This window comes from Sus scrofa, chromosome 8 (assembly GCF_000003025.6).
Source record: "Sus scrofa isolate TJ Tabasco breed Duroc chromosome 8, Sscrofa11.1, whole genome shotgun sequence".
Lineage (NCBI taxonomy): Eukaryota > Metazoa > Chordata > Mammalia > Artiodactyla > Suidae > Sus > Sus scrofa.
In genome coordinates this window covers 55186067-55207812 of record NC_010450.4, presented here as the reverse complement: position 1 = coordinate 55207812, position 21746 = coordinate 55186067, and the positions used below count along the sequence as shown (strand labels likewise).

At 42.2% G+C, this 21746-nt stretch overlaps 1 protein-coding gene across 17 annotated transcripts in view; it reads right to left on the bottom strand.

Annotated features, from left to right (window-relative positions):
* EXOC1 (exocyst complex component 1) overlaps positions 1-18447 on the bottom strand; it is a 56891-nt gene extending 38444 nt beyond the window's left edge. For 6 of the 17 annotated variants that reach the window (XM_005666702.3, XM_021101339.1, XM_005666704.3 and 3 more), the window contains exons 1-5: positions 18265-18422; positions 12714-12847; positions 8244-8374; positions 4975-5134; positions 1398-1418 (exon numbers count right to left, since the gene is read on the bottom strand). In XM_005666702.3, coding sequence (XP_005666759.1) covers positions 1398-1418; positions 4975-5134; positions 8244-8374; positions 12714-12837 — 436 coding nt within the window. In that variant the 5' untranslated portion in view covers positions 12838-12847; positions 18265-18422. Of the gene's footprint in view, positions 1-1397; positions 1419-4974; positions 5135-8243; positions 8375-12713; positions 12848-18264 lie in introns of all 17 variants that reach the window. The other 11 variants (XM_013978732.2, XM_021101342.1, XM_021101344.1 and 8 more) reach the window with 7 other exon arrangements.

The following is a 21746-nucleotide window of genomic DNA, read 5'->3' as shown; positions in this document are numbered from 1 at the left end:
CACAGGTCACATTTAGTGGCTGAAAAATAGGAACGAATGATTCAAAACATATGAAAAAAATTTTTTAGGAAGAACCCATATGTTAATGTTTATTATAACAAATAAAAAGCATGCAGTCTAGTTTACAGATGGGTTAAAATAGGCCTTAGTCACAATTTCCAAAAACATAATTAAACTGCCAAACAAATATAGAACCAGAAAGAAGAAAACATGGGGAAGCGATCCTAACCCCCCTTTTCCTACCTGAGGTGGCCGTCGCTCTAACAAAATGATTATGAAGTCAGGACACAGGAAAAACAATTTGCTTTTCTTTTTTCCCAGGTAAAATTTTCTTCTGTTCTTTTTATTCTTTTTGTCTTTTGCTATGTTTTGGTTTTTTTCCCCAATAATTTTCAATTGAAATTAAAAATGCATCTATGATTCACATTTTGAGCACTGAAAATACTAATGGAATTTTCCTTTTCTTTGTTTAAAAATATTTTGCAAGCATTAATAAAATTTCTCAAGATAAGCTAGTAGAAACTTTCCATAGCTGTACTGTAAGAAGCGCAACAACAAAGTGGCTGTGTGAAATTGCAAAAATATAAATGGTCTTCCTGCTTCACAACAAAAGACCAAGAGGTCAAATCTGGAGATGCTTTCTGAATCATTAATGCTTCAGTTCAACTTTTTGAGAAAATACAAACAGCATGTGAGATTTTATATAAATTTTGAGGTGAAGAGAGGTAAAGTGAAAAAACTAATTCTATACCTAAATAAACCTTGACATAAAGTTACTGATTTTCATTAACTCATGGGCCACGATTTAAATCACAAACTCTGGATGTTTTAAATATTCATGACTTCACATGAAAATGAATATTTACAATCAGCATGACTTGCCATACATTAATTTGTCCTAGTACAAAAACCACTTAATTCAAAGTAAAGAATGATTTACTCTTAAGAATGGTAATTCAGCAGATTTACATAATGTCCCAGGAAAAAAAAAAGGAAGGGGCTAAAACTTGTGGCACAGGCAGATTACAGCATACACATCAAAGTTTTTCAGGGAGCAGAACCAAGCTTAGCATCCTCTGAGGCAGTGTGGAACTGGACAGCCTCTGAGCCGCTGGGGCAGGGAAAGCCCAGGTCGTTCTGTTCAGCTCCTTACCCAAGTAAGTAGTTAAACAAATATTTTAAATGATCATAACTGCCTCACAAGTATTTTCACCTCCATAAAACAGTCCTTTGGAAGTGAGTCATGAATACTATCATTATTTTTTATTACCTTATGGATTGTGAAGTAATAAAATTTTCCCTGCACACAACTTCATAAAATATGCAACCAACAGTATATAATAATGGCAAGTAATAAAAATACACGGAATAGAATAAAATGAAGAGGTGTTACGCACCTTCCGTAACTTTAGGCAGTTCTGGAGAGTGAAAAGGTATGAAAAAGCAGAGGAAAGCAAGCAGAAAATATTAGCTGGGTAGAAATGTATACAGGTTTAAATTTAAAAAATACTACCCGTATTTCATTTGAACTTCATGCTAAATTAAAGTTTAAAAAGACAATGTCAAAAACAACTACAAACTGGAAATATCCATAAGAAGCTAAATTTCCAGAGTTCATTTTTCTTATTCATTTTCTAACAGTGACTAAAAATATATTTATCTTCTATTTTCTCGTAGTTTTTTAGGAAACAGTGCTGACTAGTCCTTGGAGAAGGAAACTGGGAAATAGACCACTTCCGGGGAATTATTTTCAGGTCAGTTGTGAGGCATGCATTCAGTCTAGTTATTTTCACTCAAGGCCCAAACCCTTTACCTGGACACACTCCCTCACAATGGTTTAGTCATAAAACATTGAAGCAATTAACAAAAAACACACACCATATTAGTTCAAGTTGGCTTTTAAGGATTCAAGTCAAGATTTTAAAAAAATCTGGCGGCAAGATTAAAAAGGCCAAACAAAAACTTCATTCTACTTCAAATGCTAACAAAGCCCTATTTTTAAAACTTTATTCTGCCAAAAAGCCCCATTTATTAGCATGAACATTCAACTGTCACCAGTAAAAACTACTAAAGCTGCTGCTGCTAACATTCTCACTGAACAGTATTATTTACTTAAATGATTATCTAGCTACTTAAAGATGGTGAAAATTTCTCATTTCTTTTTTCTTTTTTTTTGTCTTTTTGCTATTTCTTTGGGCCGCTCCCGCGACATATGGACGTTCCCAGGCTAGGGGTCGAATCGGAGCTGTAGCCACCGGCCTACACCAGAGCCACAGCAACACGAGATCCGAGCTGCGTCTGCAACCTACACCACAGCTCATGGTGACACCGGATCGTTAACCCACTGAGCAAGGGCAGGGACCGAACCCGCAACCTCATGGTTCCTAGTCGGATTCGTTAACCACTGCACCACGACGGGAACTCCTCATTTGTTTTCAAACATAACCTAAAGCTTAGAGACTTTTTAAAAAAGATGGGAAAAAGTGGCTATGATTTTAAAGTCCTGTAAAACATTAAACAAATCCATAGACATTAATAAAGCTACTCTCTGAATCCATTAAACCGAAGCAACAGTTACTGATCTATAGAAAGTGATTTTCAAAATGAGATCCTTGAGCTCAATTAAGCTAATGTTCATTAAATTAAAAAAAAGGCTACTCCTTTGTTTTAGGCCTTGAAAAATTACATGTCTTTTTTTTTTTAAGCTAGCCACTTCATTCTCAAAAAACAGCAACCCTTTTCTCATTGATTTGTTAATAATGCTTAATGAGGTAAACACAAGTAGGGTATTTATTTTCCCATATTGTTGATTGAACGAAATATATTGGTTTAAAATCTATGTTAGGCAACAAGTAACATCTGGAAATATGTAATATTTGAAAACAGAACAGAAAGCTTATGAATCACTCACTGATCAGAATGTTCAATCCTGAAATGGTAAAAAAAATAAAATAAAAGCTACTCAGAACAAACTAAGCCACTATTAATGATTATTATTAAGGCATGGAAAACTACTACACATTTCTTAAAGGTCATTCCCTCAACGTATTCAATCATCAAGACACTGGAGTCCACTGGTGGTGAGGTGCGGCCCTGCGGGCTCTGAGGTCAGGCCAGCCCAGTGCAGGAGGAGCACAGGGCCTGACAGGTGAAACCTGGCTCTGCCAGCTCCAAGCGTCAGCCTGAAACCAGAACCAGGCTCATGAATTAAAAAGAGGTGGACAAGAATGCTATGTTTAAGGAGAGAAAGGTGCATGGCCAAAGAGCAAAGGAATAAGACAGAACGGAGAAAGTGACTAAGTCAATGAATAGTGTAAAGTGTCTGAGATTGCCATTTTTATAGGTCAAAATTGTTGCCTACTGGCAATTTCAGATATTTCAACCTGGCCGAACAGAGGCTTCTATTTTTAAGTGCTAATATAAACTTAGAACAAATCTAACTTTTCTTTCTAATTAGAACAAACCTATTTTTTTTTTTCCTCAATAAAGAGGAGCAACAGCTCTTTCCACTTGCTGTTCCCGTAGCTGCTTTCTATGAGATAATACAACATACCCTGTATGCACAAAGCATATAGCACCACCTTATTACAATGCGTGGGTCTTTTTTTTTTTGTCTTTTGTCTTTTTAGGGCCACACCGTCTGCACATGGAGGTTCCCAGGTTAGGGGTCTAATCGGAGCTGTTGCTGCTGGCCTACACCACAGCTCACAGCAACACCGGATCCTTAACCCACTGAGAGGCCTGGGATCGAACCCGAAACCTCATGGTTCCTAGTCGGATTTGTTTCCACTGCACCAAAATGGGAACTCCCAATGTGTCTTTATAAATTTTAAAAGAAAAACTCACTGCAAATTTCCAATAACTAACACTAGAGTTTTTGCCTTATGACACAAAATAATCCCTAGTAACAGTCCTGAAGATACACTAATCAAAAATATCCTAATTAACTTCATGTCTGAGGACTTTATCCTGATGACAGAATAATAATAGCTAATATTCAGTTGAGTACTTAATACATATCTGGCATTGTTCTCATCATGTTCATTTGTTAAGTTAGTCCTTATAACAATCCTCTGGAGGTGATACTATTTTATTATCCCTGTTTTTGAGATAAGAGAAACTGAAACAGAGTAACCCAAGGTCATGTAGCTACAGTAAGTGACAAGGCCAGGATCTGAACCCAGGAAGTCTATCCACCACACCTATGCTCTACCCAAGAATACAGCTACAAGGGTGTTCATCTCAGAGCCATTTAAAATAAGCAAAGATTGTAAAATAAAAATAAATGATTAAATAAATTATAGTATATCCAATAATATGAAAGACTATGGTACCATTAAAAATAATGTTGGGGCGGAGTTCCCGTTGTGGCTCAGTGATTAACGAATCCGACTAGGAACCATGAGGTTGCAGGTTTGATTCCTGGCCTTGCTCAGTGGGTTAAGGATCCAGTGTTGCCATGAGCTGTGGTGTAGGCTGCAGATGCGGCTCGGATCCCGTGTTGCTGTGGCTGTGGTGTAGGCTGGCAGCTACAGCTCCGATTAGACCCCTAGCCTGGGACCCTCCATATGCCTCGGGAGCAGCCCTAGAAATGGCAAAAAAAAAAAAAAAAAAGTTGGGGTATGTATTTAATAACATGGAAAACGTTCATGATACATTATATGAAAAAGCATGTTAGGAAACAATGTAAATTTCTTTATTAAAAAAAAGTATTCCAATAAGCATAGAAAAAAGACCAGAAGAATATCTAATAAAATGTTAACAGTAGTTATATCTGAGGATTAAGCTTTTGAGTGATTTTCATTGATCAATTTTCTATAATGAACAAGCATTGCTTCTGTGGCCAGAAAAATCATTTTAAGATACCTTTACAAAAAAGATAATTCAGAGTTTTAATTACTTTGAATAATGCCAAGTTATATATTCACTTATAGATACACTTGATTTTACATATACATTTTAATTTAACTTTACCTTCCAAAAGCTGTGAGCTAACATTGACAAAATCAATTTTCTTCCGGAGATAGCGCTGATTCAATTTCCAAATGCATGAAATAAATGCATTCTTCTCAGCAGTGCTGCTAGCAACCCATTTATATATTTTTTCAAAATGTAAATCAAACTCAGGATTTTCCTGAAATAAAAATATACAAAAGATATTATTTTTGATCAGATCTCCTTTTCATTATTGTAAAATCTGTAATTCAATAAAATGAATATAAGTTGAAGCTATTCTTGGAAAAAAAAAATCACCATAAAAATCGGCTAAGTGACTTGCAGAGAATGGTGTATCCATTTTATAGCAACAACTTTGCCTCCACAAGAAGCTGGATAAAAAGCAACGGCGCGTCTTGGTAACTTCCTTCCTATGGAGCTCTGGTCTGCAAGTGGAAGTACAGGATATCTATTTAATGACTGTGTCACAGCTCCCTAGCTTCTAAGATGACAATGGTCTCTAGTTTTGATGTGGATCTAATATTTCTTTTAAACTGCCTATGGGGTTTCAGAGTTATGCTCTCCCTCAATGTGCTAGTATTCATAACTTGACACTAATTCTTTGATTAAAATATATATCTTCTCATTATAACATATGAGAAAAAATACAACCTGTATCCTGATGTGGTTTCCAAGGACAAATGAGATGAAAAGCAGGGATGGTTCCAACTACTTTGGTTCTGAAAAGACGGGATGATTAGAGGTGTCTTGAAAAAAAAAAATTACTGGGGGCCTTAAGGTCCTTTCTAATGAAAAAGGTTCAACTGACATTCGGGAACTGCACTATGCTCTCTCTACGTGTCTCTTAAATCACATTACAGAAATAATTTCATGCCTTGATATTCTCTCTGGAACGTAGGACGACCTGACAAATACATAAAAAATGAAAATACATGGATGTATACTTTTCTTCACATCTGAGGAATTAAAAAATAGGCTCAAACAATCCTAAAGTTCTACAGAAGGCTAATCCTATATTCAATTACTTTAAAGTGTTACTTAGGGGGATAAAGACCATACAGGCAAGGGAGGTTACATCATACTTTCGGTGTGAAGATCTGGGGTAATTTAGGGACCTGGACTTGACCTATGGCTTGCTCGTATTACAGCAGCAGGGAAGAACTAGTTTATAGTTCAACAAGCAGAAGTGAAGTGTCAAAAGATTACAAACCTTCAGTTTCAGTGAAAAGGTACCTGCATTAGTACTTATAAAGAAATCTAAGAGTCTTGGCAACTGATAGGAAGCTTGATGGGAAATGCTCTGCTCCCTGGGAACACCTCCCATAAGGCTCTAAAAGAGGCTGAGCATTCCAGCGGCAAAGCACACACAAATCAACGTGTGATGCCAAATGGCTAATGTTAGGCTACGTATAAAAATTTCATGTTTTATATCCATATATAGTGTACACACACCAAGGTGCCTGCATAAAATGAAAAAAGAAATCCATTAAGCAAGTCAGCAATGAGGTGTCAGCTGAGAAAAGCATTCAAATAAGCATTCAGCAATGGTAGTGAATTACATAAATCAATGGGGTTATGAAGTGTGAGACTACTGAAGAGAAAAAGGCTTTTTAATAAAGGTGCATTTCTAAAAAGCCCTTAAAGGATTTTCTCTTAAACAGAAAATTTCTACTCTTGATCCTCCCCATGATAATAGACATTATTTATTAAATAACTCAACATGTTTTATAAAAAATCTCATTTTAATGTTCTTTCCAAACACACACACGTACCCACACTCAAAAGCACCTGTCAGACCCTGTTTCTCACATCCTTATTTTTCTAAAACCTGGGTGCTCTTTAGGGTTGAAAGCAAAAGCCCAATGTGCTTAAAATACTCCATTCTCTGTGTTGGGAAGAGACCCAAACTACATAGATAAGCAAGCCTCTCCCAAAGTTGTCTTTGCTCCATTTAAAAGAAATTTTTTTAGGAGTTCCTATTGTGGCACAGCAGGTTAAGAACCTGACAGTATCCCGGAGGAGGTGCAATTGAGCCCTGGCCTTGCTCAGTGGGTTAAGGATCTGGCATTGCTGTGAGCTGTGGTGTAGGTCACAGATACGGCTCAGACCCTGTGTTGCTGTGGATGTGATGCAGGCCAGCAGCTGTAGCTCCCGATTAAACCCCTCGCTTGGGAGCTTCCATATACTGCAGGTTCAGCCCTAAAAAGAAAAAAAAAATTTTTGTGGAGTTCTCACTGTGGGGCAATGGGATTGGTAGCACCTCCGCAGTGCCAGGATGCAGGTTGGATCCCTGTCCTGAAACAGTGGGTTAAAAGACCCAGAATTGCCAGACCTGCAGGAGAGGTTGCAACTGTGGCTCAGATGCGATCCTTGACTCAGGAACTCCATATGCCACAGGGTGGCCAAAAAAGAAAAGAAAAATAAATTTCATACCTGACTCAACTGCCTGTCATTTTGTCCAGATTTTAGGTCCCCAGAGGTTTGTACTAGGGTAAGGGAAAAATCATACTTTTACTTTAATCAGACTGCTCTACAAAGGTAGTTTTCACTTCTTTGTGCCTTTTAAGTAAATGTATGAGACTTGCAGAGTTAAATCCAAGGGCACCTGTGGGATGTAGAAGTTCTCGGGCCAGGGATCGAACCTGAGCCACAAGAGTGACAAGGCTGAGTCCTTAACCACTAGGCCAGCAGGGAACTCCCAAGAGGACATTCTTATACCTTATTGTTTAAATTCCTAAAATAAGGTGTGGAACTCACTACCTGATATTGCGGCTCATCACTCAAGCCACAATATCAGAGGGCGGCCTGGCCGCCTCCGCTGGTAGTTCTACATTAACCTGTGAGGCTTCATAGGAGGATTCATGTTGGTTGTGTTTCGTGTGATTCTGACCAGGTTTTACCACAGCAGTGGTCTTTAAAAGCTACTCACACAACACGCCACTAACATGGATTTTATACTAAGTATATCTAATCTAAACACAGAAATGTACAGAGTTGAGGTTATTTTGCTCTAGTTTATGCAGCTTGTGAAAAAACATAACCGAAGCTTAAAAAAAAAGCACTAACAATGAAAACAAGTTTACATATGTACTTATTTTTAGTAGCCTGAGAGTGAGAAGTGGGAGAACAGAAGGTTAGACGATTAATTCTAATTAATTTAGAATTAATCTAAATTCTTGGGTAGGTGGGGCCACTGGGTCACAAAACAAGTCTAGATTATTTTAGAAGACGGGCTATAAAATGAAAGACCCTTTTGGAATGCAGGTCAGGAACTAAGGAAAACATACTTTGGCAGCATCCTTGGCATCCACCACAGCCAGGTCGCGGAGGGCCCACGCAGCCTGCCTTTTGTAGAAATCTCCTTTATCAGACTTCTTGACTTTGACCACCTTCACCTGCACGGGGCGCTCAGTTGTCACTGTCGAATGAAGCACACACTTTCATTAGAAACATTATGCATCTACTCATCTTTCATTCATTCATTGCAGATATTAGCTGTCAGCTGCCTATACATGATATAAAGCAAGAACCAGATTTCAGAATAAATGCTATGACTGGCGCATACACAGAATACTAACGGAAGAATCTATATCAGACCAGAGGATCAGAGGCAGATTCCTGAAGAATTAAAACTCAAACAATAAGAAAAAAAATTCTGATTAAAAAAGGGGCCAAAGACCATGATGGACACCCAACCAAAGATGTACAGACCACAAATAAGCATATGAAAAGATGTTCCACATCATATGTCATCAGAAATGCAAAGGAGATACCACTGCACACCTATGAGAAGGGCCAGATGCAGGGCAATGACAAGCCCTCATGCTGTGGTTGTGGAGCAAGAGGAGCTGTCATTCACTGAAGGTGGGAGTGAGAAGGGTCCAACCCCTGAAGAGGGCAGTTTCCTAATAATACCAAACATATTCTGATCACACAATCTAGCAATTGCATTCCCTGATATTTACCCAAAGGAGTCAAAAAATGTACATCCACACAAAAACCTGCACACGGATGTTTACAGCTGCTCTATGCATAATCACCAAAACCTGGAAGCAACCAAGATGTCCTTTAGTGGCGAAGTGGCCAATATACTGTGGGATGTCCAGACAATGGAATGTCAGTCAGAGCTCAAGATGAGATATCTCCATGAAAACGCACAGAGCAAAGTTAAATGCAGAGTACTAAGTGAAAGGAACCAATTTGAGGGGGCTACGTGCTATTCGATTCTAACTACTACATAACCTCCTGGAAAAGGCAAAACTATGGACACAATAACAAGATCAGAGGTCAGCCAGGGGTTGGGGGAGAGATGACGAGGCAGAGCACAGAGGATGCTTAGGGCAGTGTGACATTATAAGGATATGTCATCAGCCATTTGTCCAAGCCCATGAAATGTACAGCATCAGGAGGGAACCCTGAGGGAAACTACGGACTTGGGATGATTATGGCTGGTTAATGCAGGTTCATTCTTGGTAACAAATGCACCACTGTGCTAAGTGGTATCAAAGAGGGGGGCCAGGCACATGTGGGAAAAGGGCATGTGGGAAATCTCTGTGCCTCTCTCTCAATTTTCTTGAAAACCTAACACTGCTCTGAAAAATAAAAAGTCTTAAAAATGCATTAATGCTAATAGGAGTTGTTATTCATGAAAGTATCAAAAATCTAGGAATAAATAAATACCTAGGAGTAAATACAACATGTGTGCAAAGACTTTAAAATCATAAAACCTGGAGTTCACATTGTGGCTCAGTGGGTTAAGAACCTGACTAGTACTGATGAGGATGTGGGTTTGATCCCTGGCCTCACTCAGTGGGTTAAGAATCCGACTAGTATTCATGAGGATGTGGGTTCAATCCTTGGCCTTGCTCGTTGGGTTAAGGATATGGCATTGCCACAAGCTACGGCAAAGCTTGCATATGCGGCTCAGATCTGGTGTTGCTATGGCACAGGCCTCAGCTGCAACTCTGATCCTACCCCTGGCCTGGGAACTTCCATATGCCACAGGTGTGGCCATAAAAAAATTTTTTTAAAATAAATAAATAAAATTAAAAAACTTATTGAAAATATTTAAAACTATTAACCTTACAGAAAGGCATTAAAGAAGACCAAGATAAATGAAAAACCGTATCATATACACAAACAGGAAGACTTAATATCCTAAAAATGCAAGTTCTCTCCAAAGTAAACTACAGATTCAAAAAAATCTGAATCAAAATCCCAACAAAATTTGGAACTTGACAAGTTGATTCTAAAATTTAGGAGAGGAGTTCCCGTCCTGGCGCAGTGGTTAACGAATCCGACTAGGAACCATGAGGTTGCGGGTTCGGTCCCTGCCCTTGCTCAGTGGGTTAACGATCCGGCGTTGCCGTAAGCTGTGGTGTAGGTTGCAGACGCAGCTCGGATCCCACGTTGCTGTGGCTCTGGCATAGGCCGGTGGCTACAGCTCCGATTTGACCCCTAGCCTGGGAATCTCCATATGCCACGGGAGCAGCCCAAAGAAATAGCAAAAAGACAAAATAAATAAATAAATAAATAAATAAAATGTAGGAGAAAGAACAATATAACCACAAGACAGCATAAAAATCAGATCTAAAAAAGGATCCAGGAGTTTCTGCTGTGGCTCAGCAGGTTAAGAACCTGACTAGTATCCATGAGGATGAGGGTTTGATCCCTGAGCCTTGCTCATTGAGTTAAGGATCTGGCATTGCTGTGAGCTGCAGTGCAGGTTGTAGATGTGGCTCGGATCTGGCGTTGCTGTGGCTATGGTGTAGGCCGGCAGCTGCAGCTCTGATTCAACCCCAACCCTGGGAACTTCCATAGGCCACAGGCCACAGGCCACAGGTGCAGCCATAAAAAGAGAAGGAAAAAAAAAAAAAAAAAAGGATCCAGAAACAAATTCACACTCATCAGTACAAACACAAACACAGGTATATCAAAGGCTATAAATATGAAAGGTAAAGTCATAAAACTTGGAGAAGCTATCACCAGATAAACTAGGGTAGGGAAAGTTATCTTAAGTAAGACACAAAAACAGGAAGCTGTAATTGATCTGACTAATTAATTTGCTTTCATTAAAATTAAAAATTTAGTTAAAAGGCATCATAAGGAGTTTCTGCTTGCCGTGATGCAGAGGGTTAAGAATCCCACAGCAGGAGGTCCTGCTGTGGTGCAATGGGATTGGTGCCATCTTGGGAATGCTGGGATGTTGGTTCGATCCCAGGCCCAGCACAATGGGTTCAGGATCTGGTGTTGCCATGGCTGTAGTTTAGTTCTCTGATCTGATCCCTGGTTTGGGAGCTCCATAGACTAAAAAACAAACAAACCAAAAACAAGAACAAAAAAAGAATCCAACAGCAGTGGTTTGGGTTGCTGTGGAGGTGCAAGTTCGGTCCTGGCCCAGTGCAGTGGGTTAAAAGATGCGACACTGCTACGGCTGCTGCACAGGTCGTAGCTGTGGTTTGTATTCAAACCCTGGCCCCGGAACTTCTATATGCCATGGGTGTGGCCATAAAATTGAAAAAAATAAAGGCATCATAAAAACTGAAAACACAAGCCACAAACTAGGATGCATATAACAGATAAATTAGTATACAGATTATACATAGAACTTAAATGAGTAAAAGGACAACCAGCACAATAGAAAAATGAACAAAAGGCTTAATGGGCAATTTTCTTAGGCAAGAAAACTAAATGGCTAGTAAATTCATAAAAAGTCTCAATCTCATTATTATCCAGGGAAATGAAATTTAAAACCTTAAGATTCTATTTCACAACCACCAGACTGGAAACAATGAACAGTCTATCAAAACCAAGTGTCAAAACCAAGTTTAGATTAGGATGTGGAGACCCCGAAACACACACTCCTGTGGGAGTGAAAACCAGTACACCTGCTTTAAAAAATGATTTGGTATTAGTGTTTAACACTCACACGCCTACTCCCAGCAATTTCATATTTAGGTGTCTATCTTAGAAAATTCTTGCCTTGTACGCTGGTAGACAAGGACCAGTGTTCACAGAAGTGCTGCCTGAACAGCAACACCTGGAAAGAAATCTGTTCATCACCAGCAGGATGGGTGAGTAAAGTGGTACACTCAGAGCAGAGCAATAGACAGCAGTGAAAATAAAGAATGATGGCTATGGGAAAAAAATAGAGACAAAACTCAGGAACATGAACATACTGTTTAGTGGAACATGTCACACATGGATACATGCACTATGATTCAATTTATGTAAAGTTCAAAGACATGCACATCTAATAATATATTATTCAAGATTACAAACATAGATGGTAAAATGATAAAGAGTAAATCAAAATTGAGGATACCAGTTACTTTTTTTTTTTTTTTTTGGCCCACAGCATGCAGAGGTTCCTGGGCCAGGGATCGAACCTGAGACACTGCAGTGACAATGCTGGATGCTCAACTACTGAGTCACCAGGGAACTACCTGGATACTACTGACTTCTTAATGGGGGCAGGGGATCAGGGCAGGGTACACAGGACACTTCAAAGGTATTCGTGATATTCCTCTTCTGGGGGGTTGGTACACAAGTGTTCACACCTTATATACATGTCATAGAAATGCCCAAGATTTAATTAAAGACAGTTGAAAAAAATGAAGTTGTTGGCCCAACAGTTTTTTCAATTACAGAGACAATGTAATTGTAAATTGTATTTTAAACAACGAGGAAAAAGTCTCCCCTAGGGAATAAAGAATAAAGGAATGCTAAATGAGAACTTTTCCTTACTGAATACCCACCTGTGGCACACAAAAAACAGTTTTTTTTCTTTTTTCCTGCCTTGCAGACATTGACAATACTCAGCAGGCGTTCATCATTTGGTGTAAAAATGTCTCTCTGTAACGCATGCTTGATTGCCGTCATCTTTACCCAGCTGAAAAAATTCAGAGTGTAGATATTGAACTCATTCTCAAAATCATTCCATAATCGAAAATAACCTTATTTGGGGCTAATAAGATAGGACAAATGATTGAATACATGGGTACAGCTGCATCATAAAAATAAAAAGCTGGGGAGTTCCTGTTGTGGAGCAATGGGAACGAATCTGACCAGCATCCATGAGGATACGGGTTTGATTCCTGGCCTAGCTCAGTGGGTCAGTGACTGGATGTTGCTGTGAGCTGTGGTGTAGGTCGCAGACACAGCTCAGATCCTCCGTTGCTGTGGCTGTGGGGTAAGCCAGCAGCTGTAGCTCCAATTCAACCCCTAGCCTAGGACTTCCATATGCCATGGGTGTGGCCCTAAAGAGCAAAAAAAAAAAAAAAAAAAAAAGGTGTATGATTGGAAAAGAAAGTAGAGAACTAGTGTTATCAAACTCTAAAATCTGGAAGTGCTCACCAAATATTATATTTTTTAAAAATTTAAGAAAAAATTTAAAACCCATGCCCAATCTTTAAATACAACTTTCCTACATAAAAGAACTCTCACAACTCAAAGATAAAAAGACAAATAACCCAATTAAAAACTGAGCAAAGGATTTGCATAGACCTTTCTCCAAGGATGATATACAAATGGCCAATAAGGAGTTCTGGTCATGGCGCAGCAGAAATGAATCCAACCAGGAACCATGAGGTTGCGGGTTCAATCTCTGGCCTCGCTCAGCGGGTTAAGGACCTGGCGTTGCTGTGAGCTGTGGTGTAGGTCGCAGACATGGCTCAGATCTGGGATTAACTGTGGCATAGGCCAGTGGCTTAGCTCTGATTAGATCCCTAGCCTGCGAATCTCCATATGCCGCAGGTATGGTCCTAAAAAGATAAAAGACAAAAACAAACAAATGAATGGCTAATAAGCACATGGAAAGATGCTCAACATCATTAGCCACTAGGGGAATGCAAATCAAAACCACAAGAAGATACTACCACCACCCAGCTAGGTTGGTTAAAATGAAAAGACAAGTGTTGGTGGAGATGTGGAGAAAAAGGGACGCATGTGTGCCCATGATTGTAAATTTGTGCAGCCGCTTTTGAAAATAGCTTTGGTGGTTCCTCAAAAAGTTAACTATGGGAGTTCCCATTGTGGCTCAGTGGTTAACGAATCTGACTAGGAACCATGGGGTTGCAGGTTCGATTCCTGGCCTTGCTCAGTGGGTTAAGGATCCGGTGTTGCCGTGAGCTGTGGTGTAGATTGCAGATAGGGTTCAGATCTGGCGTTGCTGTGGTTCTGGCGTAGGCCAGCGGCTACAGCTCCGATTAGACCCCTACCTGGGAACCTCCATATGCTGCAGGAGCAGCCCTAGAAAAGGCAAAAAAGACCAAAAAAGAAAAAAAAAAAAGGTTAACTATGTATTTACCATATGACCCAGCAATTCCACTCCTAGGTATAAACTCAAGAGAACTGAAAACATATCCCCACACAAAAACATGTACATACACGTTCTCAGCAGTGCTATTCACGATAGCCCCAAGTGGAAACATCACAAATGTCCTGATAAACAGCAAAATGAAACGTTTCCATCCAGTGGAATATCACTTGGCCATACAAAAGGAATAAAGCACCAAAACATCCATGAATCCTGAAAACATTATACTAAGTGAAAGCAACCAGTTACAAGGACCACATATTTTATGATTCCATTTATACGAAACATCCAAACAGACAAATCCATAGATCTGCTGTTGGGGGGGGGGGCAAAATTGGGAGGGACTGCGAACCAATGTGGGGTTTCTTTTGGTGGTCATGAAAACGTCCTTGAATTAGAAGCTGTGATTGCTGTATATTCCTGTGAATATACTGAAAACCACTGAATTATACACTTGACAAGGGTGAATTTTATGACGTGTTAATTATATAGCAAGAGAGCTATTATTAGAAAATAGGTTTCCATTTGTTTCCTTTTTCTCATCTAATTCAACATCTTTTTTACAACATCAACTGAAGTTTAGTATTTAAAAAAAATCTCTTTTCAATTTTATTTTATTTTATTTTTTTGATTTTTAGGTCTGCACCTGAGGCATATGGAGGTTCCCAGGCTAGGGGCTGAATCAGAGCTGCAGCTGCCGCCCTCCACCACAGCCACAGCAATGCCAGATCCGAGCCACATCTTGGACCTACACCACAGCTCATGGCAACACCAGTTCTTTAACCCTCTGAGCAAGGCCAGGGACTGATCCCACAACCTCATGGCTACTAGTTGGATTCATTTCCATTGTGCCACAAAGGGAACACCTCAATTTCATTTTCTGAATATGCTGTATATATATTACTATTTCCAATGCAAATGTATAGTATTTTATACATGTGAGCTTGCTTAGGAAATTAATAACTTCTATTTCTAACACTGTTTCTATGGGCAAATCAAATTATGAGGTTTTTATTTTTTGGCCATGCCCAAGGCATGTGGAAGTTCCTGGGACAGGGATCAAACCCAAGCTACAGCAGTGACCCAAGTGGCTGCAATGGCAATGTTGGATCCTTAACCTATGGAGCCATCAGGGAGCTCCATGAGTTTTAAATAGACTTAGAACAAATTTTTATAATGCAACAACACTTTTGAAAACTAAATATCTCCTACTTTTTATTCCATCTGTAAAACTATCTCTGCTTCACCTCAAACCATTGCTTTTCTCCCCGAAGTCCCATCTTCCCACTTCCATCCCTCTTTCACCTCATCCTGGCCTCTAGTCTTTCAGCCTTCCCCTCCCACATGTTCTCCTAGTCCATCTGGCCTCTCCAAGCTTGACTTTTTTTTTCCAACCTGGCTTGGAGGTAGTGTTCCTTTCCCTACACCGACATCATCCCCTTTGCAGACCAGTTTACTCTGTTCATCAATCTCCCAAAACTGTCTTTTGGCTCCACTCTCTAGGGCTACCATTTGCCACTTAAGAAGGCCTCATATTCACGTTCACTGAGTTCGTTACAAATATTGAAATCCAATCAAAGCTAAATTTTCAATGCTGTTCAGCAATTCCTTAACACTTCCTTTGAAGATTCATTTGCTTTTCTATCTCCAGGCTCTTGTTCATGCAATTTCTTCTTCCTGCAATTCTTTTAGCCCCTGGGAAATTCCAACTCATCCTTAAGATACCACTAAAATGTCACCTCTTCCATGAAGTAGTCACACACTCAAAAAGAATAAATCCTAGAGTTCCTGTCGTGGCGCAGTGGTTAATGAATCTGACTAGGAACCATGAGGTTTCGGGTTCGGTCCCTGCCCTTGCTCAGTGGGTTAACGATCCGGCGTTGCCGTGAGCTGTGGTGTAGGTTGCAGACGCGGCTCGGATCCCGAGTTGCTGTTGCTGTGGCTCTGGCGTAGGCCAGTGGCTACAGCTCCGATTAGACCCCTAGCCTGGGAATCTCCATATGCCGCGGGAGCGGCCCAAGAAATGGCAAAAAGACAAAAAAAAAAAAAAATAAAAAAAAAAGGATAAATCCTTTTCTACTTCTCTAACACTTCCCCTCCAGTCTGCTAACACAGAACTTAAAAACCATATGGTCTAGCCAGTTGTATTGTCTCCCCCATTAAAAGTGTTTCCTTGGAGGCAAGGATCATGCCTCATTCATCTTGGTACTACTAGAACTTGGGAAAGACATAGCAGGCATTTAATAAACTAAGGAGTTCTCACTGCGACGCGGTGGGACTGGCAGTGTTTCTGGAGTGCTGGGATGCAGGTTCGATCCCCAGCCCAGCACCGTGGGTTAAGGATCAGGCATTGCTGCAACTTCGGCTGGGATCTGATCCTTGCCCAGGAACTCCATAGGCCATGGGATGGCCAAAAAAGAATAAATAAATAAACCAAAATAATAGAACCAAATAACATGACAACTAAAGCATTCTGCTGACTTCATCTACACATAATTTGTCCTTTCTGTTCCTACTGCCAACACACCAACCCTGATTCACTTCAACTATATCTATTTAACACTACAACATTTGGTTTTTTCTTTGCAAGCTTCCACATTCCCAAAACTCTCAACAAATAATACTAGAACATAGCTTTCATCACAATATGGTCTTGCTCAAAATTTTCTTAATGTTCCCAAATACAAACCTTCCACTCCAAGCCCTCTGTTCATTCTGGTCTTTAAATCTCTGCTTAGGTGCTTTTCCATGGAGTGAGTATAACCATAATTATACTTCATGGTTTTTATGAAGTTGATTCAATAAGGATCTTAATCCAAATTCATCTCTCAACTGCTAAAGCTCTTACTGCATTGCCTACACAATCAAGCACTTGCTACCTAACTGGTTCATAAACTCACAAGCTCCTGGACCTCAAGAACCCTCCTGAAAGAGAGAGGGCTTAGGGGCAGGCATAGCTCTATGTTCTTTCTTAGTAGGAACTGAAGGAGTACCTCTTCAGGTAACCTGAACTGGACAGTAAATCCATGATTACATGGATGACTCATAGGGGCTAGCATTGACCACACAGACCCTCTTTGGTCCAAAGCAAGGACTGACTGCATGGGAAGTGGTAAAACAAGAGGGACTGGGCATGGTTCATAAAGGAGTTAAAGGAGCATAATGAAAAGCGCTATGTGACCCTCATTCGTTCGGCAAATACTGGTGCCTCCTAAGTGCCAGGCACGGTGCTAGCTTACAGCGGCGAATACGACAGACATACCACGAAGACAGGAGAGCCATGCCTCCAATGGCAGCTGCATCCTAAGGGTAGAGTGATTAACTCTCCAGTCTTTACAGGGTTTTTTTTTTTTGTTAGTGGATAAATCATTAGAGGTCCGTCCAAACTTTTCCAGGTGAAAGCACCCACTCTGACAGCGTTCTGGGGAGTCAGCCACAAGATTCTGTGCTGGCTCCTGCTTCCCTAAATCCGGCTGGATCGTTAGTGTGTGATAAACGCCTGGCAGCAAGAGGGCCTTGTCAGCGGGTATGGGTTGGGCCCTGGAGGCTCCTGGACATTTTAGCGCGTGGATTACTGTCCTCCGAAGAGAACGCGAGGCACGGAGACGGGGAAGTGCACTTAAGAGACTAAGAAGAAAGCGGGGATTTGAACCCAAAAGGGAAAGGCACTGCCGCGCCCCCTCTCCGGACCCACAGTGGGGAGCGGACGGTCAGCGCTGTCTCGCACTGAAATGTGGAGCCCACGGGCGGGACCGGAGAGGGCCGTGAGCACTGCCCTCCCAACCCCAGGGACAGCGAGGTTGAGGGTGCGCGGCTGGACCCTGCGCCTCGCCCAGGCCGGTTAGAGAAGAGGGTCTGGCGGGAGGGACGGCAGCGGTACCCAATCGGGGCGCCGGGCCGGCAGCAGGACCCAGGACCCGCCGCACCCCTCGGCGTCCTCCGGTCCGCCCGTCTGCCGCCGGCACTGCTGGACTCCGCCGCCGAAGGCTTACCGCAAGGCCGGACGAGCCCGGCGATGCCCAGGCAGGTCCTCCAAGACCACGACAAGACGGGGCCCCCGCGGACCCGCTACTCGGACGCGCCCCTCAGCTGAGCGGCCAGCGGAAGGAGGCCTTCTGTCCCCACTTCCCGTTTCCGGGCACCTGACGCGCCTCCACGCCGGAAGTGGGCAGGAAGAGAAGAAAGGAGACGCGGCGGGGGCCCGGGGAGGGGGTGGGGCCAGTCTCGCCGGAGGGGCGCGTCCAGGGCCGGCGGGGGCGGAGCCTCATCGCCTGGCAGCTGACTGAGGACCTGGGGGCTTGGTGCTACCTGTTACTTTTTCTTGAACAGTTACTGATTCAGCTCTGCTCTTGATTTAAGAAGAGATCCGATTAAATGTGTCCGTTTTTGTACATGTAAAGCTCTGTTAACTCTAGATACTTGCTATTCGTAGCATGGAGTTTAAGTTAAATCAGAATTGGTGCGGTTGATTAAAAACGTGGTCCGTGGACCAGCTGCTTGGGTATCAACTGGGCTTCTTTAGAAAATACAGCCTCCCCAGCCTACTTCAGATCTGCTAAATGGGAATCTGCCTCTTAACAAGGTGACGCCTGTGTTCATTTAAGTTTGAGAAGCCCAGATTGCCAATGTTGCTGGTTTCAAGGCAAGTGACTTATTCCATATTCTTGGCACTTATACCATATTCTTGGCACCTGTTTGATGCCAGGCACTTTGATCCAGGTGTGGAGGTGGTTGGGGCATGAATTACACCCTGAAGAAGTTTACAGTGTGGTAGGGCCAAACAAAATAGACACAAATACATATACAGCAAGACCAAACAGGGCACATAAAATGTGCCAGTAATTCAAAGGAGTGATTTCTTTGCTCTAGTTGCAAACAGTCCTTTGCAAGGATTCTGCAGGGACCCCTTCATGCAAGTATTCTTTTATTTTACAAAGAGTGTCACCTCAATGCCAGGCGCTGAGTTAGGTGCTGGAGCTACAAAGACAGGGATCCCACTAAAAAGAGGGCTCACTGTGATTGGGGAGGTGATTAAACAGATGGATAAAGTACAGCCTAGTAAGGTAAACCAAACAACAAAAGAAGAAAATCTTAGGTGGAAAATGAAACAAGACCGAAAAAAAAAAAAAAAAAAAATCTGCATAACCCAGCCAAATCCAGACTTGCAGACTCCTTCTTATACAACAGGCCCATGTAATGAATGAATTCCTAAAGCCAAGATAGCCCAGAGGCCACAGACTACATGGTTCAACAAAACGACCCCTGTCTATAAAAGACCAAGCACTCCCCTGTGGTGGTGGTGGTGGTGGGGGGGTCCTGAGCCTTGCCTGCTCAGAGCTCCTGATCAATCTGTTGGTAAATAAACACTGCTTGCAATCTCATTGCTCTGGCTTCTGCCTCATTCTTCCCCACTGTTCAAATGGAAAAAAAGAGATAAATTACCATGGGAATGCAGAAGAGGGAGTAACTCACTTTGCTGAGATTGAATCACTGAGAAAGGGATAAGCTGTGCAAAGATAGAATTTGGTGGGAGAACAGCAAGGATAGTAGGGACTCATTTGCTACCGAGATCAATATGCTCCAGGCAGTGCTACTTGAAATGCTTTCCAGTTCCACTGAATGACTTCCCTTTTAGAGCAGGATCTGATCTAGTCGAATCATCCTAAAGACCTCTTAGATCCTTCCAGCTTGGGCCCAGAAGCTTACTGTGGACACCCTTTCTATGACAATTGTGTGTGCTGTTTTGTCCTATTATCTTTGGTTTTGTTTAGTTTTAAACCTATTTGCAGCCCTCAACATTGGGAAATGAATCACTTTTCAGAATCCCAGCCTTCTTCCCTAAACTCCAGATCTTTGTGTCCACTGCCTCCCCAACATTTCCACCTGGATATCTGTGAGGCATCTCAAACTTCACTGGACCTTCTAAGAAGCTTCATGAGTCAAAACTGTCCACTGAAAGTGAGAATGGAAGAAACGATTATCAGCTCCTGTCCACCTTTTTTTTTTTTTTCTTTTTTAAATGGCCTCATCTGTGGCATATGGACGTTCCCAGGCTGGGGGTTGGAGCTGCAGCTGCCAGCCTGTGCCACAGCTACTGCAATGCTGGACCCAAGTGGCATCTCTCACATGCACCACAGGTTGTGGTAATGCCAGATCCTTAACCCACTGAGTGAGGAGAAGGAATGAACCTGCATCCTCATGGATACTAGTCAGATTCTTAACCCACTGAGCCACAACAGGAACTCCTGTCCACCTTTGATCAAAGGTTGCTACCCCTGGCCATGAACTACCCGATCTTCCCCAGATGTGCAGTCATGAGTGCTGAGCTGACCCCACACCAGAGAAGCCCTGCAGCAGGAAGAGGAGAGGGGCCTTCATGTTGGACTTGCCCGGAGTTTACCAAACTCTGTTTAGAGCAGGCTGCTGCCACAGTGGAGGGAAGAAGAGGCTGAAAGGATTGGAAGTGGTGACAGAAGTTGCCCAGGTGGTGTCCATTTCATCTCACTCTTGGTACCGCTCATATCTGCTTGGCCCTGGTTAAGTCTAGTTCTTCACTGAGTCCCCTTCAAGGTGAGGCCCACCCACGATCTCTGTAAAGACTTCATATAGTAGAGTTAGTGGAACAAGCTTCCTCCCTGCCACTGCACTGAGGCCAGGATGTGCGGTCTGGTCACTCAAGGTGGCTGTTCTCTTGCTGTCTCTACATCCCTGTCTCCACCAGTGCCTGCTTCCCCTGCGGCCACTCCCAGAACTGACCTTCCTACACACATGCCTCAGGCCCCTGTTAGTCCCCAGTCTCTTTAAAGGGGTGTGAGGGACGTGTCCCTCTGCTGGTTTCCCTGGTAACCCTTGAGCCAGTCTGACCTCAAATTGCCCATAACCGATTCTCCCCCCTTGTCCCCTGGGAGTGCAGCCTGCTATCCTGTCTGCATGGTCTGTGCACACGCTGCCGTGTCCCCCCAGGACCCTGCTTCGGACATGTAAGCTCCCCCATCTGCTGAAGCTGGATGTCTCTGCTGTTGACTCTGGGCTCCTTGAAGCTGGGCAAGCACAGGCCTTGCAGGTCTGCGTGGTGCCGCCAAGACCAGACCGTGCTTGCTTTGGTGGACCTCTCCTCTTCCATGCATTCTAAACTCTTTCGCCCTTGGCCAGCCATCGCGATCCAGGTGGTTTCCTCAAGGAGGTAACCCACACCTTCAGCCTTTGTTTTCCTTTGCTTGTGTGGTTGGGCCACCACTGTGTAATGGCCTCTTATCCTTGGGTACAGAAACACCCAGGTAAGCCCTGGCTGAATTCCTTGGATTCCAGGTTTTTCCTCTCTGTGGCTGTTGTGTAGCAACTGTCCCCATCCTTTTGCTGATCACAGTGGATAACTCCCACCAGTGCAGGAACTCTATTTTTGTTGTCATTTGGTAACTCTGAGAAACCCAGAGTAACTGAATGACAGTGACAGAGCTTCAAGTTCAGTGAAAGT